General features: G+C 46.0%; 1 protein-coding gene and 1 long non-coding RNA gene across 7 annotated transcripts in view; one reads left to right on the top strand and one right to left on the bottom strand.

The window, feature by feature from the left end:
* Positions 1-545: 545 nt before the first annotated feature.
* Positions 546-21,601, bottom strand: LOC123579150. 2 transcript variants are annotated; one of them, XR_006702649.1, is made up of 3 exons: positions 12,484-21,601; positions 4,133-4,219; positions 546-766 (listed from the first exon to the last, which is right to left on the bottom strand). It is a non-coding gene; the product is annotated as an uncharacterized LOC123579150 (long non-coding RNA). The 2 variants fall into 2 exon arrangements; XR_006702648.1 differs by lacking the exon at positions 12,484-21,601 and adding an exon at positions 10,813-11,311.
* TOX3 (TOX high mobility group box family member 3) overlaps positions 10,552-22,402 on the top strand; it is a 109,288-nt gene continuing 97,437 nt past the window's right edge. Inside the window, exon 1 of one of the 5 annotated variants that reach the window (XM_045442753.1) lies at positions 10,552-10,821. Coding sequence is in view for 4 of the 5 variants with exons in the window: in XM_045442750.1 (XP_045298706.1) it covers positions 11,949-12,035 (87 nt within the window). In the remaining variant the exon portion in view is untranslated. Of the gene's footprint in view, positions 10,822-11,648; positions 12,036-22,402 lie in introns of those variants that run through there. The other 4 variants (XM_045442750.1, XM_045442752.1, XM_045442749.1 and 1 more) reach the window with 4 other exon arrangements.

Here is a 22,402-nt window from a genome sequence, read left to right as displayed (position 1 = left end):
TAGCTGTCTGTTGGCTTCCCAGTTCCCATGAGGTGTCTAACTTTATAACCTGTACTTTGATTCTGTGAGTTTTTCTGTAGTTTTAAAATTAACTCCTTTTTTGGCTTGAGTGAGTGTTGCAACTTTGTTCCCTCCAAAAGTCATATGCCGAAGCCCTAACCCTCAGTACCTCACAATGTGACTGTGTTTGGAGACAGGGCCTTTTAACAGGCATTGAAGTTAAAATGAGGCATTGGGGGTGGGTCCTAACCCAATCTGACTGATGTCCTTCAGAAAAGACATTAGGCTGGAGAGAGAGACCAAGGATGAATGAGGCCACCGGAGAGTGGTCATCTGCAAGCCAAAGAAGGAGGTCTTGGGGAACAAAACCTGCCAGCACCCTGATCTGGGGCTTCTACCTTCCAGAACTGTGAGAAAATATATTTCTGGTGTTTAAGCACCCTGCCTGTGATATACTTATTGTATGGAAGTCCTGGTGAACTACTACAGCAAGTTCAAGTGAGTTTCAGGGCTTTTAATTGTATGAACAGAAGACTTAGACTTAATTGGATCCAAGGATAAGAATATGTATTATTTCCCATCACTAGAAACCAGGAGGAAAAGAGCTCCGGGGTTGGTTACTTCAGAGATTCATGACATTGTCAAGGATCTATGTTCTTTGCATGTTTCTGCTTCACCATTCTCATGTCGGTATGTCAGCTCTGACCTGAGGCTGGATCCCCTCATGTTGACAAGATAGATGCAACATTGCCAGACATGATATTGCCTAGAAGAAAAAAATTATTATGTCTTTTTGAATGTTTGTTTTTAACAGCAAGGAAACCTTTCTCAGAAGCCCTGCTACACTCTTGTTTATGTCTCATGGGCCCAAAAAGCATAACAGCCAATGAAAATGGGTCTGTCACGATACCATCCATCCTGAATGAATATGGCCCCGTGGAGGATGGTGGGACCTACATAAAATGGAGGTAGGGTTGCACAAGGAGAAGGGAGAATGAATTTGGAGTAGGTAACCAACAGTGTCTTCCAGGCTTCTTTTACCAAGATTTCCTAGACAGCAATTATATGCACAAGATTATCACGGAAAATTTTGACAGATGCGTGGCTGAAAGAGAGATCCTTTTTTTAATGTCGCTCAAATGGCTAAAGGTCTCATGTCACATGGCTTAAATTAGAGATATAAGGCAGTAAAATCATAGACATCCAGGTCAGATTATGGGGACCTTGAATGTGAGGGGGAGGGAAGAATATGAAATTGAAAAATATATGGTAAAACCTTAATCTAATAGGAGGCAAAGATATTTCAGGAAGATTGATCCACCACTGATTTCGGAAAACAATTCACAGGTAGATTAACTAAACAGCATACAGAGACCAGACTCCATTTTGGATTCATTCACTTTCCTTCCACCAATGTCTACTGAGCCTATGCCATGTGGCAGGCCCTATACTCAGCCACAGAAATCAGGGAATGAGCAAGACAGATATGGTGCCTTTCCTTGTGTGCCATTTCAAGTGAGGGGGAACTGTATTGACCAGGGTGGGCTAGGCTGCAGTAACTAGGAAACGCTGCTATCTCATGGCTCAACACCATGGAGATAGATCTTTGCTCATGTACATTCTGAGGCTTGAATGGCCCTCCTCTGTCTTCTACCTGTGGCATCTGGACTGCCTGGCCACCAAGCACACCACAGTAGGGCAAGAGAGGTGCATGGAGAAGATGTAGGAAGAGTACCAGCTTTTAGTTGTCTCAGCCTTGAAGAGACACACACGTCTGCTGGGGGTCCACTGCCCAGGACTGGCCATGTGACCGCTCACCTACTGGCAGGACAGGTTGGGGAATCCATGGCGGAGGCTGGGGAGCAGCACGTGGACATTTAGTACACAGCAACGGTCTCTGCCACAGGATTTTATAATAAATACCTCAGGTAAAGACTTGTTTCTTCTTCATCCGCTTATGAAGTTGTACTAAACAAGGGGTGGTTATAGAAACATCATTTTAATGACAACTTCTGCTTGAGGAGAAAAAGATTCATATTAACCTCGCTCTCAGATGGTGGGTATTAGGAAGAGATGGGGAGTAACAGGTCAGTAGTAAAGCAAGGTGACACTTTTATTTCTTTGCCCTGCAGTGATGCAGTGGAAAGAAGAGACCTCAATTTGCATCTCCGCTCCTATGTGCCACTTTTGTGTCCTTAAGCAAGTCATTTAACCCCTGTTTGCCCACTTCTTCAACTAAAAAAGAAGGGGAATTACAATCTCCCTCAGAGAGATGTCATGAGGATTAAAATTTAAAAAATATACATATGCAAATGCAAATGTCTACATTGTGCCTCAATGGGCACAGGGTATAAACTCGTAAAATGTGAATGAATCTGCTGTAGATGAGTTAAAGCAAACTTGAGATCAGAGCACGCAGCCATGTTTTTCATGTCATTCTCCCTCAAATCTAACTCGGCCGCCTGGCCCTCAAGACTCCATGGTGCTTCCGGTCTCCTGCCATCTGTTCCCTGGGCAACTTCCCCGCATCTCATCTCACCAACCCCTTCTCTTCCAAACTCACTCGACTCGCTGCTCCTGCTGAACAATTTTACTAGTTTTCAGACTTTCGCTAAGTCTCTCAAAAATACCCAACACAGGGGCGCCTGGGTGGCGCAGTCGGTTAAGCGTCCGACTTCAGCCAGGTCACGATCTCGCGGTCCGTGAGTTCGAGCCCCGCGTCGGGCTCTGGGCTGATGGCTCAGAGCCTGGAGCCTGTTTCCGATTCTGTGTCTCCCTCTCTCTCTGCCCCTCCCCCGTTCATGCTCTGTCTCTCTCTGTCCCAAAAATAAATAAACGTTGAAAAAAAAAATTAAAAAAAAAAAAAAAAGAAAAATACCCAACACAATGACAACAAAACCTCTTCCCGTGTCACTGACCACCTTATTGGAAAATACAGGCCATTCCCTGCCAGGGGGATCATCCTTTCTGTCCCATTGGCATCAGGCTTGGCCATCTCACTGGCTTTGGCCAGTGTCGTGGGTGGGAGCAATGCGAGCAGACACTTGGGAACACCACAGCATGCTTTCACAATCTCTTTTGCCTCTGCCACAAGACAGCCTCAGTCCTGAGATGAAAGTGTGGAGCAGGGCGGCAGCTGGCTCTTGGTAGGCAGAAATGTGGGTGACCAACAGCCCTTTGTGCTGGTAGCCCACTAACGTATTAGGGGGTGTTTGTTACAGTAGCATAATCAGTCCAAGAAGTGGCCAATATGACCTCATATCCCCACCACCCGTATGACCTCTTCTCTTTCGTTAACTGTGTTGGAAACCTCTCTTCCCCTAGGGCACTTTTTCATCCCCCTTGCCTCCCCTAAATGCTTTTTACTTTGAAATGTCTTCACTAGGAAGCTTCCCCTGATCATCCTGATCGTAAATGATCTCTCCTTTCTCTACGCAACATCCTAACATGTTATCTGGGATACCTGTAAATAAATGTTTGCTGACTCCATCAAGGAAGGAATGCTTCTCCCATGACATGAGGAGAAAATTTCATTATTATAATACTTTCCCCGTGTCTTAAAATCTTCAGGGTAGACATTGATCACGCTTTTTCTTTTTACATTTCTGGAACCCTAGCGCCACATACTTACAAAGGTAGAGGAAGAATCTGTTGAACAGTAACTGACAGGAGTTTCAGTTTTGGGTAGGATGGAGGGATCACAGGCTGAAAGCAGCTATAATACTTGGGACTTCAAGCACAACAGTGGAAACTCGTTTGGTGGTGTTTCCAGATTATGAGAGCTTAATCTTTCAGGGCAACAATAGCTGACAAGTGGCTTCGGACTGCAGAATGGGTTTGTTTAGACCAATTAAATGCAAAAACTGCTTTCTCTGGGCCTGAGAATTGGCCATTCCCAGAGATGTTAACCAGAAGGTTGGACCTTTAATGGTCATAATTTTGTTGTTGTGCGGGTATGTGAATGACCAACAAGACTTTGTAGTAATCTCTCCAGATTTCTGGCTGCAGCATCCCCAGTGAAAGGTGGGGAGGGACACATGATGAAAGACCCCAGGGGATCAGAAGGAAAAGAAAAGGCGAGGAGAGTTGGCCAATCCTGGTCAGGGTAGTGTTTGCATGGCAGTCTGCATACCTCGTGACACTGGCTTCATTTTCCAGCGAAAAAGGTATTTTTTGAAGAACAGTAGAGAGTCCTTCTTGAGCAACCAGTCACGTATTCCTGGGGAAAAAGAAAAGAGTTGAAGACATGGTGGCACTGGACAGGTAGGACAACAAATGAACAACCTGAGGAGAAAAAAGCCAGTTACCTGTAGATTTTAATTTAAGGACGAGAAGGATCCAGGACACTCATGGAATGTGTTGTGGATGAAGGAAGGAGGAATCCCAAAGGGATTCCCAAAGGGGAAAAAGAAGGCAGTAGTTGGTAGGAATCCCAAAGGGGAAAAAGAAGGCAGTAGTTGGTAGCAGAGGCCAGCCTTAGGACCAGCCACGCAAGTTATGAGGGTGTCCCTTGTTACTAGTGATTCTACCTGAAGATGTTTCAGTCCGCCACCATCATGGTTTTCATGTCCTGCCCGCCCTGGGTTTCTGGACTGTGTGGGCTGAGGTGAGCTGGGGGACCGGAGCGGGAATGAGAGTACGACTTTCAGTGCACAACTCAGGTCATGATCCCAGGGGCATGGAATTGAGCCGCGCATGGAGCTGAGCATCGAGCCCTGCATCGGGCTCCTTGCTGAGAGTAGAGCCTGCTTGAGATTCTTTCTCTTTCTCCCTCTGCCCCTCTCCCCCGCTCTCTGTCTCTCTCTTGAATACATAAATTAATTTTTTAAAAAGGCATATTTTGGGGCACCTGGGTGGCTCCGTCGGTTGAACGTCCGACTTCGGCCCAGGTCATGATCTCACATTTCATGAGTTCCAGCCCCGCGTCGGGCTCTGTGCTGACAGCTCGGGGCCCGGAGCCCGCTTCGGATTCTGTGTCTCCCTCTCTCTCTGCCCCTCCCCCACTCTCAGTTCGTCTCACTCTCTCAAAAATAAATAAATGTAAAAAAAATGTAAAAAAAAAAAAGGCATTTTTCAATTCCCAAAGCTCTAGTTCAAAATTTTAAATATTTTCCTTTTCTTCAACAAGTTGTTGACACAGGACACACTGAGTAGATAAAACTAAATGATTTTACAGCTGGCTTTAAAAAGACAAGCTCTTTTGCTAACTAGCCTTACTTCTTTAAACATGCTTTTAAAAAAAAGTGCAAATCCTCTGACCTAACTTGTAAAACATTTAATATTTTGGATATGCGGCTTTAATGACCATCTAAAAGTCAGGCCGGCTGGACAATGGGGAGCTGCTGGAGTATTATTCATCCTTCACAAAGCCATGAGGTGGCTCTTTCTCCTGGGTCAAGAGGTCAAGCTCCACAGCATTAATTTCGCTGAGTTTCTTTGTTATAAAGAACAAACAAGGTCATTTATTTTCATTTTCTTGTTTCTAATTGCGTGCATGTACTCCCAAGGATGAACTCCATAAACAGGTGGTGGGAATGCTGGGGAGAAAGCTCGAAACTGTTCCAGAAAAGAGGGCATGTCCCACTCTGGCGAAACAGTTTGATGAGTTAGAGATTTCGTCACTGCAGGATATGCACCTGTGCTATTACTCGAAAAGCAAACACTCATCTGTTTGGCACGCACAGATCTATGTAAATTAGGGGAGATTATTTTGCTGCTAGTCCTTGGCTGTTTTGTGATCAAATGCAATTGTTTCTCATTTCTTAAGAAACAGAATCTCTATTAGACTCCATTCTCCCCCCAGTTATTTTGACCATTTCATTCTTTTCTGAGGTTATTAATAATAACATGCCCTATGAATTAGGCCTAGAAACAAGGGGTGCTTATCAAAGAAAGGATGTCATCAGAGGCTCCAACTATGAGCAATACGTATGAGTGATGGTATACAGACCTATCATGAAAAGGTTTAATATCTGCTTAATAATTTTCTCTCCTTAATGCTTCTTTAGCTGCCCCTTGGTGAAGAATAAAAAATGGACACTCCCACCCCCCACCCATCCCTAAGAGAGTCCTGACCCTCAGCTTTCATTGTTTGGCAGTGGTTTTTGTGGGCAACACTGCAGGGCCCCTCCTGCTGGGAAAACTCTGAGCTTCCTGATTTTTCACTCCTGTAAAAACCTCCTCCCCCATCACTACCTTTGTCTCTTTGGGGGAAAAAAAAAGGGTTTTCACTTGAGCAAAATAAAAACTACCCCGTATTTGTTTCTGGAGTGTAATTATAAACTTCATTGTACATTCTTCCTGGCTTTGATGCTTATCTTGAAGAGTTCAGTGAAAATAAATTGTTTTTATGAAAGCAGAGAAACCATTTGATAAACACGCTGTCTCTGAAAATTGTTCCTGCAAAAGAGGTCATTCTTTCGCTTCAAAAGAAATAGAACATATTTCAGAAAACAGGCAGGACAACAGTTTAGGATTTCTGTGAATACAGGATATTCTTTTTTTAAGGCAGGGTGTAAACACACTGAAAATTACACACCTTCCGATTGTGTAGAGTGTATTGGTTTTTAAAATAGCTTTATTGAAGAGCTACTTAGGTCACAAGCAAATACTTGCTACATTTCATGTTTCTGGGAATGAATTCTCAGCTCAGTACTTTTTTGCTACCAGGGGTTTGGGGGGTGAGCATTCCATAATTACTATGTATCTGTCAAAACCTATGGGTGTATCTGTTCTTAGTAAAAGTAATAGTCAACTGAGAAAATGATTGGTTTTTCTGAAGTGGTTCTTATGCCTGGTAGTACAGAGACCAATATGGCCAAACTTGGTTGTAGTAATGTGAGTAGCAACCTCATGCATGCATATATATATATATATATATATATAGAGAGAGAGAGAGAGAGAGAGAGAGAGAGAGAGAGAGAGTTTCTCAATTTGCTCATTTCTGTATTTTTTGACCTAAGTAAAAATATCAAAATAGTTCTTATTTCCAGACCTGAAAAGTTTGGATTCACTGAAAACTGAAGCTAACAATGACAATGCATGGGGATTCCACCTGCCCCACTATAGTTCCTGTGTGTAACTCTCTCCTGGTAATTAATTTTAGAGCCTTCCCTGAAGATGTGTATTGAGGGTCCAATGCTTCCTCTATACCATGTGTACATTCACTGTTATGAAAGCCTTGGTCGGTCTTGACTTGATTTTGTCTGCAGGTGATTTAAAATATGAATGTAAGTGTTGATTCTCTGACATGAAACTCCAAATTTCATGGAGATGAGTTATACAGATACTAAGAATCCATGCTGGATAGAAATGCTATGCTTTATGACATGAAGCCAGATTCAGACATAAAACCAAATATAAAATGTTTTACCAATACGATACATTAGCTGTTACTATGGGAATAGGATGAGAAGAAACTCGAGTAGTTCTGGCCTTGTTAATTTCCATTTGGAGCTGCTGTTAATTTGGCTACATTACATATTGCAAACAAGGATCATAATATTTGGATAGGGCTTTTCATGACCAAAACTCAAGAAAATTACACTGTATATAATGTTCAGTGGTATCCTCACCTCATCTGGGCAAGCAATTCACAGAGAGGTTAAATTACTGTTCACAGATTCCGAAAAGCTGGCGTCTCAGTAAGTAAAGATCTTTGGGTATAAAGTTCAGCAGGTTTAATGCAGTCCTCATGGGAACTTTCTTAATGTGGAGACAGATAAAGTAGAGAAATAAAGTTTTTGAGAGTTCTGTCAAGATGTAAGATAGTTTTCTCATCATGCTTTCTCTGCTTTTATAAAAACAATCTATTTCCACCGAATTCTTCAAGATAAGCTTGTTTATCCTCCTCACCCCGCCCCCATTTTTTAAAAGAGATTCTTGGACAATACCTACTGTTCAATTGGAAACATCAAGCTAATAAGACTGACAGTTTTGACCCAAATCATACAGAAACCCGACAGGGATTTTCTTATGCCTAGAAGTTGAATTTTGGCTGTATAACTGATGCTTGTCCTGCCCTCCTAAATCAGTAACTGTTAGCACTGTTCAGCATAAATTCAAAGCATGTTTAAGATATGTTCTTGGAGAAGTTTCTTCAAACTCAAGGCTAACCTAGTACAAAGGAAACCTTTGTGGCATTTCAGAAACAAATGCTGACAGCCTGAAAAAGGTGACACCCTTAAGAATGACAAATAGCATGGCAGTCACAATGGCATTAACGTTTTTAAAAGCCTCATTCTAATGTTTTTAATGGATGCGTTTCAAATCCACTGGAACCCTTAAAATTAGATGGTATTCTGAATGCAATGGGGAGTTCACCCAGATGGGCTCTAAGTGAAACAACATATAATTCTAGTTGTGTTGCGTACAAGAGGTCCAAAACAGCAGGGCGCAGAAGACCCCCATCCCTCCCGCACCCTCATGTAGTGTGTTCTTATTCACGTGATAGGTCTTGGGTTCCCTCTTCCCGAATCTTCCCTTAACCTGGTTCCCTGGGAATGCTTTTCCACTATTCAAACATCTTCCCCCCCTTTCCCTTTCTCCCTCTCTCCCTTCTTTCCCTTCTCCTTCTCACTTTCCTTGCTTAAATGGATATTAATTTATTGCAAACCACCCAAGCACCAAGCAAGGTCCAAGGGGCTGGGGATACAGCAGTGATCCAGCTCCGGCTCCGCAGAGGCATGTCCTACACCCACCCTTGAGCTTTCTTTTACAAATAACCAAGAAGGCACAGAGCCTGGCATCCCTCCCACTGTATGTGAATTTATCAGATTGCTTCTCTCCATAGCAGTGGTCGTTGTGACAGGACAGGATCTCCAGGCCAGGTGAGTGGATGGGACAGGGCGTGTGTACATGTGTGCATATGGAAATGTGCGTGTGCGTGTGGAGTGTGATGGGTCCAAATCATAGCCTCCTTTGATTTCCACGTGCGCCATCCAGGGATCCTGTCTCTCATACACAAGTGCCTAAAACAGTGCCCGGCACAGAGTAGGCAAGCAAAATATAGCTGCTGAGTGTCTGGAGACTGTGGGCAAAACCTTGAGGTCGGCAGCTGTCCCGAATGACCTGTTTCTGCACTAGCGATATTTTTCATTCTAAATGCCTCAACATACATACCTTCAGACTCCTCAGTTTCTCCGCCCCCCCCCCCCACCGGCCACTCTTTAATAGAGATCTACACTCAGAAATCAGCTACCTAAATCATCATCATAATAAAATAGTGACTGATGAATATTGTTTCCTTCTCCAAGGCATTTGCATCTTAACAGGGAGGGGGATTTTATGAGGAAAGCCAAGGGCCAAGAGGTGGTATTGGATATGACCCAGCATTCCTAACTCCTGGGAGCCTCCTGGGAGAAGGTTCTCGCTTCACTTTGTAGTGTGTACAGCTCAGGGCTCCATGCAATTCATCAGCCCACATGCAATTCCCATTCTGGCAGCTAGTGGGGTTTCCACTGTGAATATTTGTATTCTTGATGCTCAAGGTCTGATTACAACTTCAGGTTTAGTCTCTGTGTAACTTTGATTATACTTTCCTTCATCCTGTGTAATCAAGCTCAGATTGCTCCAGAGGCACAACAGAACGGGCACAAGGTGAGAAATGGGAGCGTGCAAAGAAACATTCGGCTTCCTAGCCTTTGGGGCTCCTGTTAACAACTACCTGGGAGAAAATAATTTCTTTTTTGGTACCTCAGATCAGCAAGCTGCTCCTCTCCTGCGGCCAGATGCTGCACTATCCGCCATTGTTAAATACTAATAGTGAAACTTAAAAGATGTTCTCTTGCGAGACAACAGGTGGCCACTGCAACCTCCCGCTCTGATTGGTGGAAAGGCCACAGGCGCCCAGTGGCCCAGAGAAAGGGCCTCCACTTCTGCGTTTCAAGAACCTGCTCAATGGGGTGTTGTCCTGATAATATCTCCGCTCGCTGCCAATTTGTGCAACCCGCTGGGCCATTAGGGAGCGCCGCTGGGTTGTCAACGTTAAATGGAGACCCGGGAGAGAGGACCTAAGCTTTTTCGAGAGGGGGGGGGGGGGGGGAATTGGAGTCAACCCAGGGACAATGTGAGCGGTTGTTCCTCTCCTGAATACACACCGCTCTCACGGGGGCAGTATCCAAACACACGTTTCAGCTAAGAGCAAATACACAAACTTTCACCTAATTGACGTTTATTTTTCCTGCTTGGTTCCAGAAAGATAATATTGGGTGAAGGTACATATACAGGTGTCACCAGGCCGGAGTGCCTGCTTTGGAGAACTGAAGAAATGAAAAGCAACCCATCTGATGTTTGTCTGAAAAAAAGTTCAGGCCCTGGTCCGGCCAAGTGTGCTCAGGGGAGGAAAGTGTTAGCGAGTGTCCGCTAAAATATTTGAAAATTTCTCCCTTCCGGTTGCAGCAGCAACTAGATAACCAAATTGGGGGGGGGGGGGGCTGGCACATCTCACCGCCTCTCCCTAACGTTCTCATCTAGCAATAAAGTCACTTCCCTTCGCCAAGGCTGAGGGCCAAACTCTCAAATTAACCCAAAGCAGTAAAGGGGGGGGGGGGGGGGGATAGGAAGGAGGGAGGGAGAGGGAGAGAGAGATAGCTTAAAGAAAGAGAAAGAAAGAAAGAGGAGGTGGGTGAGTGCAGTCTGAGGAAGTTAATCACCCAGAACCTTTTAGGAAAATGGGGACATTTTCTCTCCGAGAGCAGTGAATGATCCGCCTAGATCCAGTTACTCAAATGCCTTTCGAATACAAACAAGAGCAAAGGAAATACGAAGAGAACCGACACGAGGCTTAACCCGGGAAGCTTCAAGTCTGCCTACCTGTGAAAGGTCAGGCCCCAACACCCCTTCTGGAAAATACCACAGGTGTACATGGATGGGGTCCCGGCTCCCAGGAGGCCCTCCTGCAGGTTAGCTGCCAGGATAGGTGCCTCCAAGCAGAGGACATTCGTGCGGGAAGAAGAGTAGGGTAGACGGGACGGAGGACCCGCACCACGAGGGACTAATGCGGGGGGGGGGGGCGAGGGAAGGAAGCCCATGGAACGGGTGGCAAGGGAGCGGACGGCTTCGGGATGCCGGTGGCAGGAGCCGGGGGCCGAGGGAAGCGGGGCTCGGAGAGGGGGTTGGGAGGGCCACACCGCGCCCCGCGGGCTGGCGGCGGGCCGGCCGAAGCGGCGGAGGAGAGGAGGGGAGCGAGGAGCGCTCCGAGGCATCGGGGACAAAGAGGACCGGAGAGGGAAGGGGGGCGAGGTGGGGAGAAGAGGGGCCCCGGGGAGGGGGAGGCCGCGGCGCGCGCGACGGGCACCGCCGGAGCTGCGCGAGGCGCGGGGTGAGCCGCGAGGGGCCGCGCGGGGCAGGGGCCGCGGCGGGGCGGGGTCGGCGCGCCCGGGGGCGGTCCGGGCCGAGGAGCGCACCGGCGGGGCGGGCGGCGCGCCAGCTGCCCGCGGTGGGAGGGGCGGAGCGGCGGCGGCGCGGGGAGGGGACCGGCGGCGAAGGCAGGAGGGGGAGAAGGAGGGGAGGGGCCGGGCCCCTTGTCTCCGCGGCTCCTCTCCTCAGTCCGCCCGGGGAGGAGGAGGAGGAGCGGGGCCAGCGCCGCCGCCGCCGCCGTCCCAGCCTCGCCCCGCGCACCTGAACTCGCCGCTCCGCCCGGGCCCCCGCGCCGCGCCCCGGGCGCCCGGCCCGCGCGCAGCGCTGCCTCGGTGCCCCGGCGGGGCGCGTCCCCCGGGCCGCCTCCCGCTCTCCCGCGGCTCGCGTGGCCGCGCCTTTGTGTGCGGCGGCCGCGGCTCCCGGGCTCCTCGGGCTCCGGTCGCGGCGCCCCTCCGGCCCCGAGCCCCGCGCGCCGCCCCCGGGCAACCCCGGCCGGGCGCCCCCGACGGTGGATCTAGCGGCTTCGAGGAGGCGGGCACCGGCCCCGGCGAGCCCTAGCCCCGGCCCCTGGCCCCGGGCCCGGCTCCGGCATGGATGTGAGATTCTACCCCGCGGCGGCCGGGGACCCCGCCGGCCTGGACTTCGCGCAGTGTCTGGGGTACTACGGCTACAGCAAGGTGACCGGGCCGGGGCCGGGGGGCGGCGGGGCGGGGGCCACCTCCCCATCCCGGGCGCGCCCCGCGCTCCAGCTCCCCTCGCGCTGCACTTTTCTCTCCCCTCTCCACTCCTTTCCCTTTGCGCCCTCGTCTCTGTCCAACTCTCTCTCTCTACTCTTTCTGCCCCCTTCCCACCCTCCTTTTTGTCCCTCTGCCGGCGCTCCACTCTCTCTCTCCCCCCACCCCCCTCCAACCCCGCCGACTCTCCTTTGCCTTCCCAAAGAAACCAAGAGCGGCCCAAGGACTGAAAGGGGGGGGGGGGGAGGACACGCTTGTGATTCTTTGTTGTTATTAGTAAACACGATAGCAGCGCCCCGGAGTTGGGGGGGGGGCAACGCCGGAGTCAAGTGATCTCGTGGTCCGACGACCTCGCCGCCCTCACCCCCCACCCCCCCCCAGCCCCTCTTACCTTCCCCGCGCACTAGAGAACTGGACCCAGGGCAGCTCGGGGAAGGAAAGGAACAAACTTTTGAGCGTGCCCTGGATTGAACGGAGGTGGGGGGGCCGCGAAGTGTTGGGACCCCCGCAGGTGGCCTTTGCTGCCCTCTCGCTGGGGCGCTTTGACCGCGGAACGGAGATGCCGGGCCCCTCCCTGGTTAGCGCAAGTGGCTTCTCATCTTTCATTTTTTTGGGAGGGGTAAGTTTTGCATTTCGGGGAGATCAGGCTTGGAGACCTCCACACCACGCCCTGGGTCACCCTACCTCCCGCCCCCCCCCCCCCGGTCCCCCGCGCCAACTTCGAGGACGGAGCGTTTCAGGTGGGCGAAGGTGGGTCTCAGAAGGGCAGCTGCGCAGCTCGGACCGGCGAGTCGGTGCGGGAGTCACAGCCCTTGGGCCTGGGTGGCGCGGTCTCCCCTTCTCGGTGTTTCCTGAAGCCCCCAGGGCCAAGCTTTGGAGGAAATATCACCCCGAGGGCGATGTTCGGAGACCGAGCAGTGCTCTGGATGGCCTGTGCCTTTTGAATGTGGTTTTTCTTTCTCCTTCCCCCTGCTCCTCCCTCCTCCCCCCTCCCCCTTTCTTTCAAATCGTAGTTTGTTTATGATTGCTTGGATAACAGAGGAGGAAATAAGGAGCCGCTGAAAGAAAGGTGCTATACAAAACTAATGAATAAATAACAGGAAGAGAAGGAATTGTATCAAGAGTGAGGAACAGTTTGCTGTGCCCCGTGGCTGATGGAGGCTCCTGTTCCTTTCTATTTGTTTATACTCCGTTCCCAACTCCAGTGCTGAAGTTTGTGAAAGACCATTGGGGTCTCTCTGCCTCACCCTTGTGTCCTCGTCGTCCAGCCCCGCGCCTGGCACCGCGGGCCTCCCCACGAGTATAGAACGAAGGGACATTATTCAGTGTGCTTTAACCCTTTGGTGGTGTTGGAGGGGGGGGGGGTCGTTCATGGTCTCCAAATTCCAAGAGTGGTACGTTGAGCGTTGAAAGGGAAGCAAGAAAAGGCCTATCGCGGTAGCAGGGTTAAGGTTTTACTTTCTGTCCTCGGTTTTGGACTTACTCAGGTTATTAAATGCTTTAAAAAGTCCCCCTTGTATGCTCAGTGAGGGACTTAGGCAGCCTAATTAAGTATGTCGTGTTTCTGAGAATCCACCTAATTGTTCCGGCGGGGTATTATTTATCTCCTTACAACTTAGCCTGTGTATGCAAGCCTTGGATAACTGGGCATGCTCTTATTTTTGGAAGCCATTACCTTGCTTAATGTAACTTCTTTCTCTGATTTAAGATCAGCAACACTCGAATGACACCAAAATAGAAACCTTTTGTACTAATCCAGTCACTGCAATGCGTGGCAAATCTCTCTGTTCACTGAGATCCCAAGGGTACTTCAAGGGACCAGAGGAAATTGTGGGTGTTTTGTGTGTGTGGCTTTTTTTTTTTTTTTTGAGAAAAGCTATTTTGAGTCCATTTAAACTGAGTAGTTACTTCAGGGAGAGCATAGAAAGCTTGAAAATCGACATTGTTTATTGAGATGCTTGTTCAACTTCGGGAGGAGGATGCAAGTTGGTTTGCTATCATTTGTTCTTAATGCAGTTTTTTGCCTGAAATAACCTGGTTTCTTAGTAAATCAGCAATCTGGTGGTCATAAGTGCTGTGTGTACCCGATTTGCGAAAGTTAGACACAGCGCTCCATATTGGTAGAAATCAAATTGTACTTATTTTAAGGGATGTTTGCATTTAATTCCTTGCAGATAAAAATACAATAGTCTTTAATTTGAGCCCCAATACTTTATTTTCCTACTCTTAATTTCAGCAGTGAAAAACCCAGTTTTATTCCCTGTAATTTTTCTTTATAGGGAGAATGCAGTAGAAGACGATGTATTAACTTTATGGGTATAAAGCAGCAAGTGCTAATTAAGGGTTTATAGCATTTTGTTTCACAGCTAACTTGTGTGTCTGAGTGGTGCTATTCAATATAGGTCTATATTGAAAATGTAAAAACTAGCATACAAAGACCTACATTTATTTCACTTGGAAATACCTGCATTTATTAATCTCTTAAGACTTAACTTTTGCTGCCGTGTATTATCATTCTGGATGGGAAATGATGAGTTTCAAAGAAGGCATGTTTCTGCCCTTTCTTGTTTTAACGACCATCTGGGAAACTTTAGAAGAAATACAGAACCCTTTGCTCCAGGCTTAACAAGTGAAAAGTTAGCGCTTATCTTTAAATTTATTTACAAACCGTGAATAATAGGGGTTCATTCATTTCTGTCTTTAACAAACGACCAGAGAGTCCTTTGTGTAAATTATATGTGTGTGTATTATCTTTACATTCTGTGAGTATATGGATCCTTTTTAAATGTCAGCGCTCAGAAAGTGTACTGTCTACGGAGAATGGATGAAAGAGTTTTGAGGGTTCAAAAGTCCTTGCAAGTAAGAGAATAACTTCAAATAAAATATAGCCAGGATCATTAAAATCAGTTAATAATTCATGAACCAGCCACTGATGTATAAACTTACAGTCATCTCTGTTTTCTAAGGGCTAATTTCCATTTTAATTTCAAGTGGAAAATCTACTGTTTGAACATTTCTTTTTCTGATGTGGCCAACAAATGAAACTAACACCTACATTTTTAAAAGGGGGAGGGGCCTTATGTTGCTCAAGCGAATTAGCGACCCATTGTCTGTGTATCTAGAATTTTTCTTCTCCTGGGTTCAGTTTGTCTTTTCACCAGCAAGCAGGTAATATGCAGCATATCAGTTGGCATGTCATTAGAAGTCTGCCACCCTGAAATAAACTATTATATTTTAGGTGGGCGTGCACAAGATGAAATCACACAGTGGGTTAATAATGAACTTGGACCAAACTCAATATTTCATAGCTTTTTCTTCATATTCTTAGGTGTTTTTTTTTGTTTTTTTTTTTTTTTGTTTTTTTTTTTTGTTTTTTACCAGCCCCCAGTCCTTGCAAAATCTGGCTATTGACTTCTTATCCTATGCAGAATAGTCTTTTGTTGTTTTTACTCCATCAGTCCCAAACCTTGCTTTGTAATTACTATATGTGTTATTGATCATTCTGCTTAATTAAGACATTCTGATGTGAGTGTTTTCACTACACCTCTTTGGATTGGCCTCTACCTTGGCTAGCATGAAGAGTTAGAAGACCTGAAGGGTAGTTTGTCATTTGTCTATCTTCTTCGAGACCATGGTTCAAATTGAGAATACATTGAGAGGAGGATTTGATTGCAGCTCTCCTTAAATTGATACTTTGCACTGGCGTGAGAACTAATGATTTCATTTTAGGGCCTGCTGCATGGGGGTGTTGAATTTTGAGAGCAGGTTGAGAGATTTTTTTCTTTAAACATATTATTTATTGTCAAGTTGGCTAATATATAGTGTATATAGTATGCTCTTGGTTTGGGGGGTAGGCTCCTATGATTCCTCACTTACATACAACACCCAGTGCTCATCCCAACAGATGTTCTCCTCAATGCCCATCACCCATTTTCTCCTCTCCCCCTCCTCCAACTTGAGGGATTTCCATGTGAGGTCTTCAAGCAAGATAATGGGGCGCCTGGGTGGCTCAGTTGGGTGTCTGACTTTGGCTCAGGTCATGATCTTGCAGTCTGTGGGTTCGAACCCCACATCAGGCTCTGTGCTGACAGCTCAGAGCCTGCAGCCTGCTTCAGATTCTGTGTCTCCTCTCTGCCCCTCCCCCACTCACTCACACACTCGCGCGCGCGGGCTCTCTCTCTCTCACAAATATGATAAACGTTAAAAAATTTTTAAAAAAGAAATTGAAGTCATATTGTGAAAGAGATGTAAAGTTTTTCTAAGAACCTTGGACAAGGGGTCATAAACTCAAAATGCTCCTCGGGACAGCCAGTTTAACCTACAGAAGATAGGGTTTGTGGTCAGGTGGAGAGCACGCCCCATGTAAAGGGGTAGCCTTGTTCAGCATTTGTGGATTGTTGCCATGCCGACATCTGGGCCCAGTGTCTCCACGTTTTGCAGTTATTTTTCCAAGAGAATGATAATCTGAGTTTTTATGTAAGATATGTTGAATTCTAAATGTTGGCAGCAAATTCACATATTACTGAAATCCTTATGTGGGACCCTTAAAACATGCCTGTGGCTTGTGTACTGCTTCTTTGCAGTTTTTGTCTTAGATAAACTCATATGCAGATGAGGTTCAAAAATCAATTTTTAATAAGTCATTTATGGTTTATGGTCAACTATGCAAACAGGTTGGACAGTTCCACTCTCCTGTTCGATCATGCGGACAATTCAGCCGAGTGAGTACAAGAAGTAGAATCTAACCACTTTCAGTGTACTTCTAATTGAATAGTTTGAATTCTATCATTCATTCATGTTAGGTCTCAAGGCAACGGAACAGTTCTAGATCAGGGGCTGGCAGACGGTGGCCCACATGTCACATCTGCCTGTTCTTGTTTGGTTTGTGAGTTAAGAATGGTTTTTATGTTTTTAAATGGCAGAAAAACAAAAGAAATATTTCATGACTGAAACTTACATGACATTCACATTTGTGTCCATAAATAAAGTTGCAGAACTGGCAGCCCCACTCACTTGTTGACATATTGTCTATGGCTGCTTGAGTGCATCAGTGTCCAGGTTGAGTAGTTGTAACGTGTAGTATGGTCCCTTTACAGAAACAGTTTGCTGATCTCTGTTCTAGATAATCAGAGCACTTGATGTACCAGGGTCTTCCTTTGTCCCAAGACTTGGCAGTAGAAGGAAGACGTAGTTAACAAGATGGTATGACTGGAGAGATTACCATTTCAGAGAACGTTTCTCAGAATGTTTCTAAAACAGTGGGAGTTTAGCCTTGGCTATCCTCTAGTCATAGCTGGTGGGAGGAAGCTTGTGAAAGATATTCCAGGTCACCCTTACCTCAGACCAGTTCAATAAGAATCTTTGGGGATGGGAACCAGGTAGCAGTGTTTTTAAAGCTCCCTAGATGATTCCAGTGTGCAGCCATGGCTGAAAACTTTGTTTTAGGCTAGGGATCCTCGTTTGGAGTAAGTAACCTGGAGGGGTAGTAGTAGAACTGAGTAAAGAAGTTTGTGATTGCTATAAAGTACGTAAGACTTACGACAGATGATTGGTTCTAGGTTGACACTCAGGGCCTTTTCAGAACCCTGGTGGGTCCTAAGCACCGCTGACCTGGCTCCCCTCCACATCATATCAGACGTGAAAATGCTGCTTCCACGTCCTGCATTTTATGTTCTGTGATGTATTAATATATCATGGCTGAGTTGCTGCTGATTAGTTGACTTATGTTTGCATTTTGTCAGCATCTGTTAGTTTTAATTTTGTAGTGTGTGTGTGTGTTGTGTGGCCAATTAATTTTTTTCCTCACCTTTTAAACATTTTTGTGTGCCCTTGAGAAGCTTATACTTCTAGGTAACCAGTCGTTGGTGACTAATGGATAAAATAGTCCAGCTGACACTAATTGAAGTCCATAAACTTACCATTTTGACACCCCACACAGTGGAATGTTGATGAAAACCCTGTGCTCCGTAGAGACTGATACACAGTAAGCCAAAGAAAATTAATTTTAGTTGTTTTGGATGAAGTCAATGGAGGTATGTGGCCACGACATTCAAAGTATGTGTAGCTGTTGTAAGAACTATCTGTTTTGGGTCACAAGCTGTCAGGGGGATGCTGAATCCACTTGTCCACTTGAGGACTTGCTTTACCTCATTTGAACCAATATTTTAAAAAATTCAGTAGCTGTCTGTATCTAAAAATCTTTGCAATATAAATCTGGATTTTCAGCCCTTCCTCCCTTCCTTCCTTCCTTTCCTTCTTTCTTTTAAGAAACAATAAATTTGGCAATCTTGGACCTGTTCCCTTGCAAGGCAACATGTTCCTCTCCCCACTCTAACTTCCTCATATTCTGCCCTTGGTATTCCTGTCAAGTCCCAGGAGGCTTTGAGTTTGAAAACTTGAAGAAGAGATGAAGTTAAACAAGCGACCAATGTGATGCTCAAACCCTAGTGAGGTGAGGTTGCTGTCACTGGAAAAATATTCCTTATGGTATGTAGGGTAGTAGGTGAATGGAGACAGGTAATCTGTGATCATATTATTATACGCAGTGTTTCTCAAGCTTCAGCATGAACAAGAATCAACCTCAAGAGCTTTTTGTAATACAGACTCTTGGGCTTAGCCCTAGAGATTCTGAGTCCTGGGGTCTAGGCTAGGGCTCCCACATGATGCTGACGCACTGTGAGTAGCACAGCACAGAGGGCCTTCCAGTGGTAAGGTAAGGAGTTTGTTCTTTTTAAGAGTCTGTTGGTCACAATGGATTGGGCTACAGGTAACAGAACACCCAACAAGCAGTGGCATAAAGCATAAGGACGTTCGTTTACTTACAAAGAAGTCATTAGTTAGGTGGTCTCAGGCTAGTTTGGATGAAGGCAATCATGTCTTTAAGAACCCTCTTTTCTTTTTATTCTGCCATTCCTGAAGTTTTAGCAGTCTCCTCAAGGTCACAAGTTGGCTGCTGTAGCTCCAGACATCACATCTTCACATGATCACATGTAAAATGGGAAGCAAGGTAGTGGTGGGGATGGGAGTGATAGCAAAAGTTCTTCTGTACCTCTCTTAATAAGAAGGGATAAGAACTTTTCCAATAGTTCCATTGCATTCTTGTTTATTGATCAGAAATGGATCGCATGCCCACCCTAAGCCAGTCGTTAACAAAAAAGAAGGAGATTGCTGTGATCGGCTTAGATCAGTCCCACGTCATCTGGTGGGGGCCAGGCACATTGTCACATGAGCATAGATGATCTTTTATACTCTATTAGCAAGGAAGAAGGCCATTGGAAAGACAATCGGCTTTACTGCTGAGCATATTGTGAGGACTTTGGAGTGGGCCAGTGGTGTGGTTGGAGTTGTAAGTTGTGAAGAAGTATCTGACCTTTTGACTAGATCACTGTAGGGCCTGACAAGAGATAGGGGGACCAGGGAGGATGCCACTGCCCAATCGAGATAAAGGTGTGTTAGGATTCGAACTGAGGTGATGTGAACGTGGGTGGGAAAGAGAGGAGGGCACTGAACAGAGCATCTCTCACTTAGAAGGGAGGGAGAGGAGGCAGAGGTGACTCAGAGTGTTCGAACTTGGGCCTCGGACAAATGGTAGGACCTTGAGCAGAGGCAAAGAGGTCAGAGGAGAAGCTGGTTTCGAAGGAAAGGTAGAGGTGATATTGAATATTTTGGCGGAATAGCCCCACAGAGATATCAAGTAGGCACTTGGCACCAATGCCCTGGAATTCAAGAGAGAACTCAGGAGGGCCAAGGGACCCAACTGGGGGGGTCTTCCCGTGTGCAATGGAGCCGTAGAAATGAAACTGCCTGCTCCCAGAGCGGGGAGACAGGACTTGCTAGGACACATCCTTGGTTTGAGGTTTCGTTGGTGTGGTGTTTGCAGACTCACCTCCCCAGGCAGCCAGGCAGTGTTTCAGGAAGTAACGTGTGGAAGTCAGAAAACTTGGAAATCCGCTGTACCATGATCGTGGTATAAAGGAGTACGTGCGCTCATGTGCATGTGCGCGTGTGTGCATCTGTGTGCGCATGCACGTATGCTCGTGCTTCTGTGCGCAGGCACACATGCACTCGTGATGGTTTATCCTTTCGGTCTTAGGAGTTGTTTGGAAAGAAACATTTTTAAATGGTTGCCTATTAAGGGGGGGGGGGAGGATGACATAAAATTTATAGTAACGTAATTTAAAACTGTACAAGCCATATGAATGAAAACGTTTCACGTTTTTTTCTTCATGTAAGAGGTGCAATTTCAAGTTGGATTTTATGACGTGTGAGTGAAGTTGTAAGTATCTTGGAGAATCTGTTTAGATTTTGCTTAATAAGGAAGGACAGGATTTTTGCTGAGTATTCTTACAAATAAAATGTATTTGAAGGTGGGTTGAGCTCTTAAAAAAAAAAAAACAACCCACAAAACCCTATTTAAAATGGAAGTAGAGGCTGGTACTCAAGGTCTGCATGAGCTTCTGGTCGGTTATATCTTCACTCCTTGTAGCACCTTATTTTATTTTCTTTGTTTCCTGGGTTTGTATCCTTAATCCCCTCCTCAGGGAGGCCATGTTCTCTTAAGTATGTCCTATGCTTGTGTAAAGCACATCAGCCATTGGAAAGTGGCCCTTCTTGTATGACTAACGTTCTGTCTTTAATCTTAATTTGATTTTACTTCATTTATAAAAGGATAATTTGAATGTCTTGATAATCCAGAAGTTAAACAAACTGGCCAATACCAAGAAGTATTTGGATTTCACTCTAAATACATATTTGAATGATATGGATTCCTTCTTTTGGAGAAGACACATTTTAACCTGGGCCTTTCTATTCCAAATGTTGGAAGGTGAATGTGGCCTTTTCTACATTAACTGATTTGGTTATACGGAAGAATTATATTAAATGTGATGGAGGTGAGTTTTTTAATATTTCAAATTGATGGGATGTCAGTGACTGTACCATATTGTGAAAATTTGCAGCAATATTCCATCCAATTTGTAATGAGCAAGGGATTTGACATACTGTAGAATAATAACAAGTTTTACATTTTCTTTTAAAAATCATCTTGGTACAGGAAGTAGAAGTCCCTAAGGTTGACCACCTAGAAAACTTTTCTGGAGTGTGTATGATTGGTTGTAAGTTGATTTTCTTAAAAAAGAAAAAAAAAGGTGGGTTAAACTTTACGAGAAATATTGGACACTTAAGCATACTCTGTGGATCTGTCTTGCTTCTCCTTTATGCCTGTGTGTCTTTAATGAGAAACTCAACCCTTATTATTTGGCTTTTATATAAATTCCAATAAAAAATGTTTAATGGAAAAGCAGTTAAAACTGCTGTATTAGCGAAAATGCTTTTGATTGCAAATGGGCAAAAGTCCTTAAACTGAATTAAGTGGAAAAGGGATAGTGAGTTTTGTCTCTGGCATAGTTGGGCCCGGAGTTTCAAGGGATGTTACCAACACTTCCTTACATTTATTTGCCCTGCTCTCATCAGCATGGCTTTCCTGTCTGTCTCCACTCAGGTGGTGGGAAGGTGTCTGGCAGGAGCTGCAGGGCACATCCGCGCGGCTCAGCCTCCCCAAGAGGGACAGAGTCTCTTTCCTCCTTGTTCCAGAAACTTCTCTGGGTTGTTGGACAGACGTGGGTCCTCTGTGCAGGCCCAAAGCCACATACCCATCTCAGGAGCAGGGGTGGGTACTGCTGTTGCCATGGAAACCAGGTGGGCTGGTGGGCTGGTGGGCTGGTGGGCTGGAGCGGTGCTTCCCCAGAGGGAGAGCACAGTGCCGATCTCACCGGGTGGGGGAAGTGACAGTGGGTAGGAGAAAAAGTCTGCTTTTCTCCTAAAGGAAATGAAGCCTGCCAATTTTGTAGATTTCTGAGGACTTGAGTTGTCTGTGCTTATTATTATTCTTTGTGGAAACCAGAAATAGCCTGTGCTTATTGAGGAGATAGGAGATACAATAGTTATATATGAGAGCTAATAACTATCGTTTATTAAGAACTACTTATTAAGGGCTGATGTCAGATGTGGCCCACCTTCAAGAAACCTCTAGTTTGGTAGGGGAGCAGCTGTGTACACATGAGCTGAGCATTCATGAAATGTGTGTGTGTGCGCACGCACGTGTGTGTGTGTGTATATGTGAGAGAGAGAGAGAGAGGGAGGGAGACTATTTTTGTACCTAAGGGAGATACTCTAGGAGGCAAAAGTGCTCCAGGAGCAGATTGGACGAGAGCAATGGTTTCTGAGGCAGCGTGTGGTCAAGTACAAGAGCTCCCAGAGGCTGTCAGGCTTGGAATGGACAAGTAGGAAAAATGGGATGTTAGACAGGCGAG

Source organism: Leopardus geoffroyi, chromosome E2, assembly GCF_018350155.1.
Source record: "Leopardus geoffroyi isolate Oge1 chromosome E2, O.geoffroyi_Oge1_pat1.0, whole genome shotgun sequence".
Lineage (NCBI taxonomy): Eukaryota > Metazoa > Chordata > Mammalia > Carnivora > Felidae > Leopardus > Leopardus geoffroyi.
This window is presented reverse-complemented; position numbering and strand designations above follow the sequence as displayed.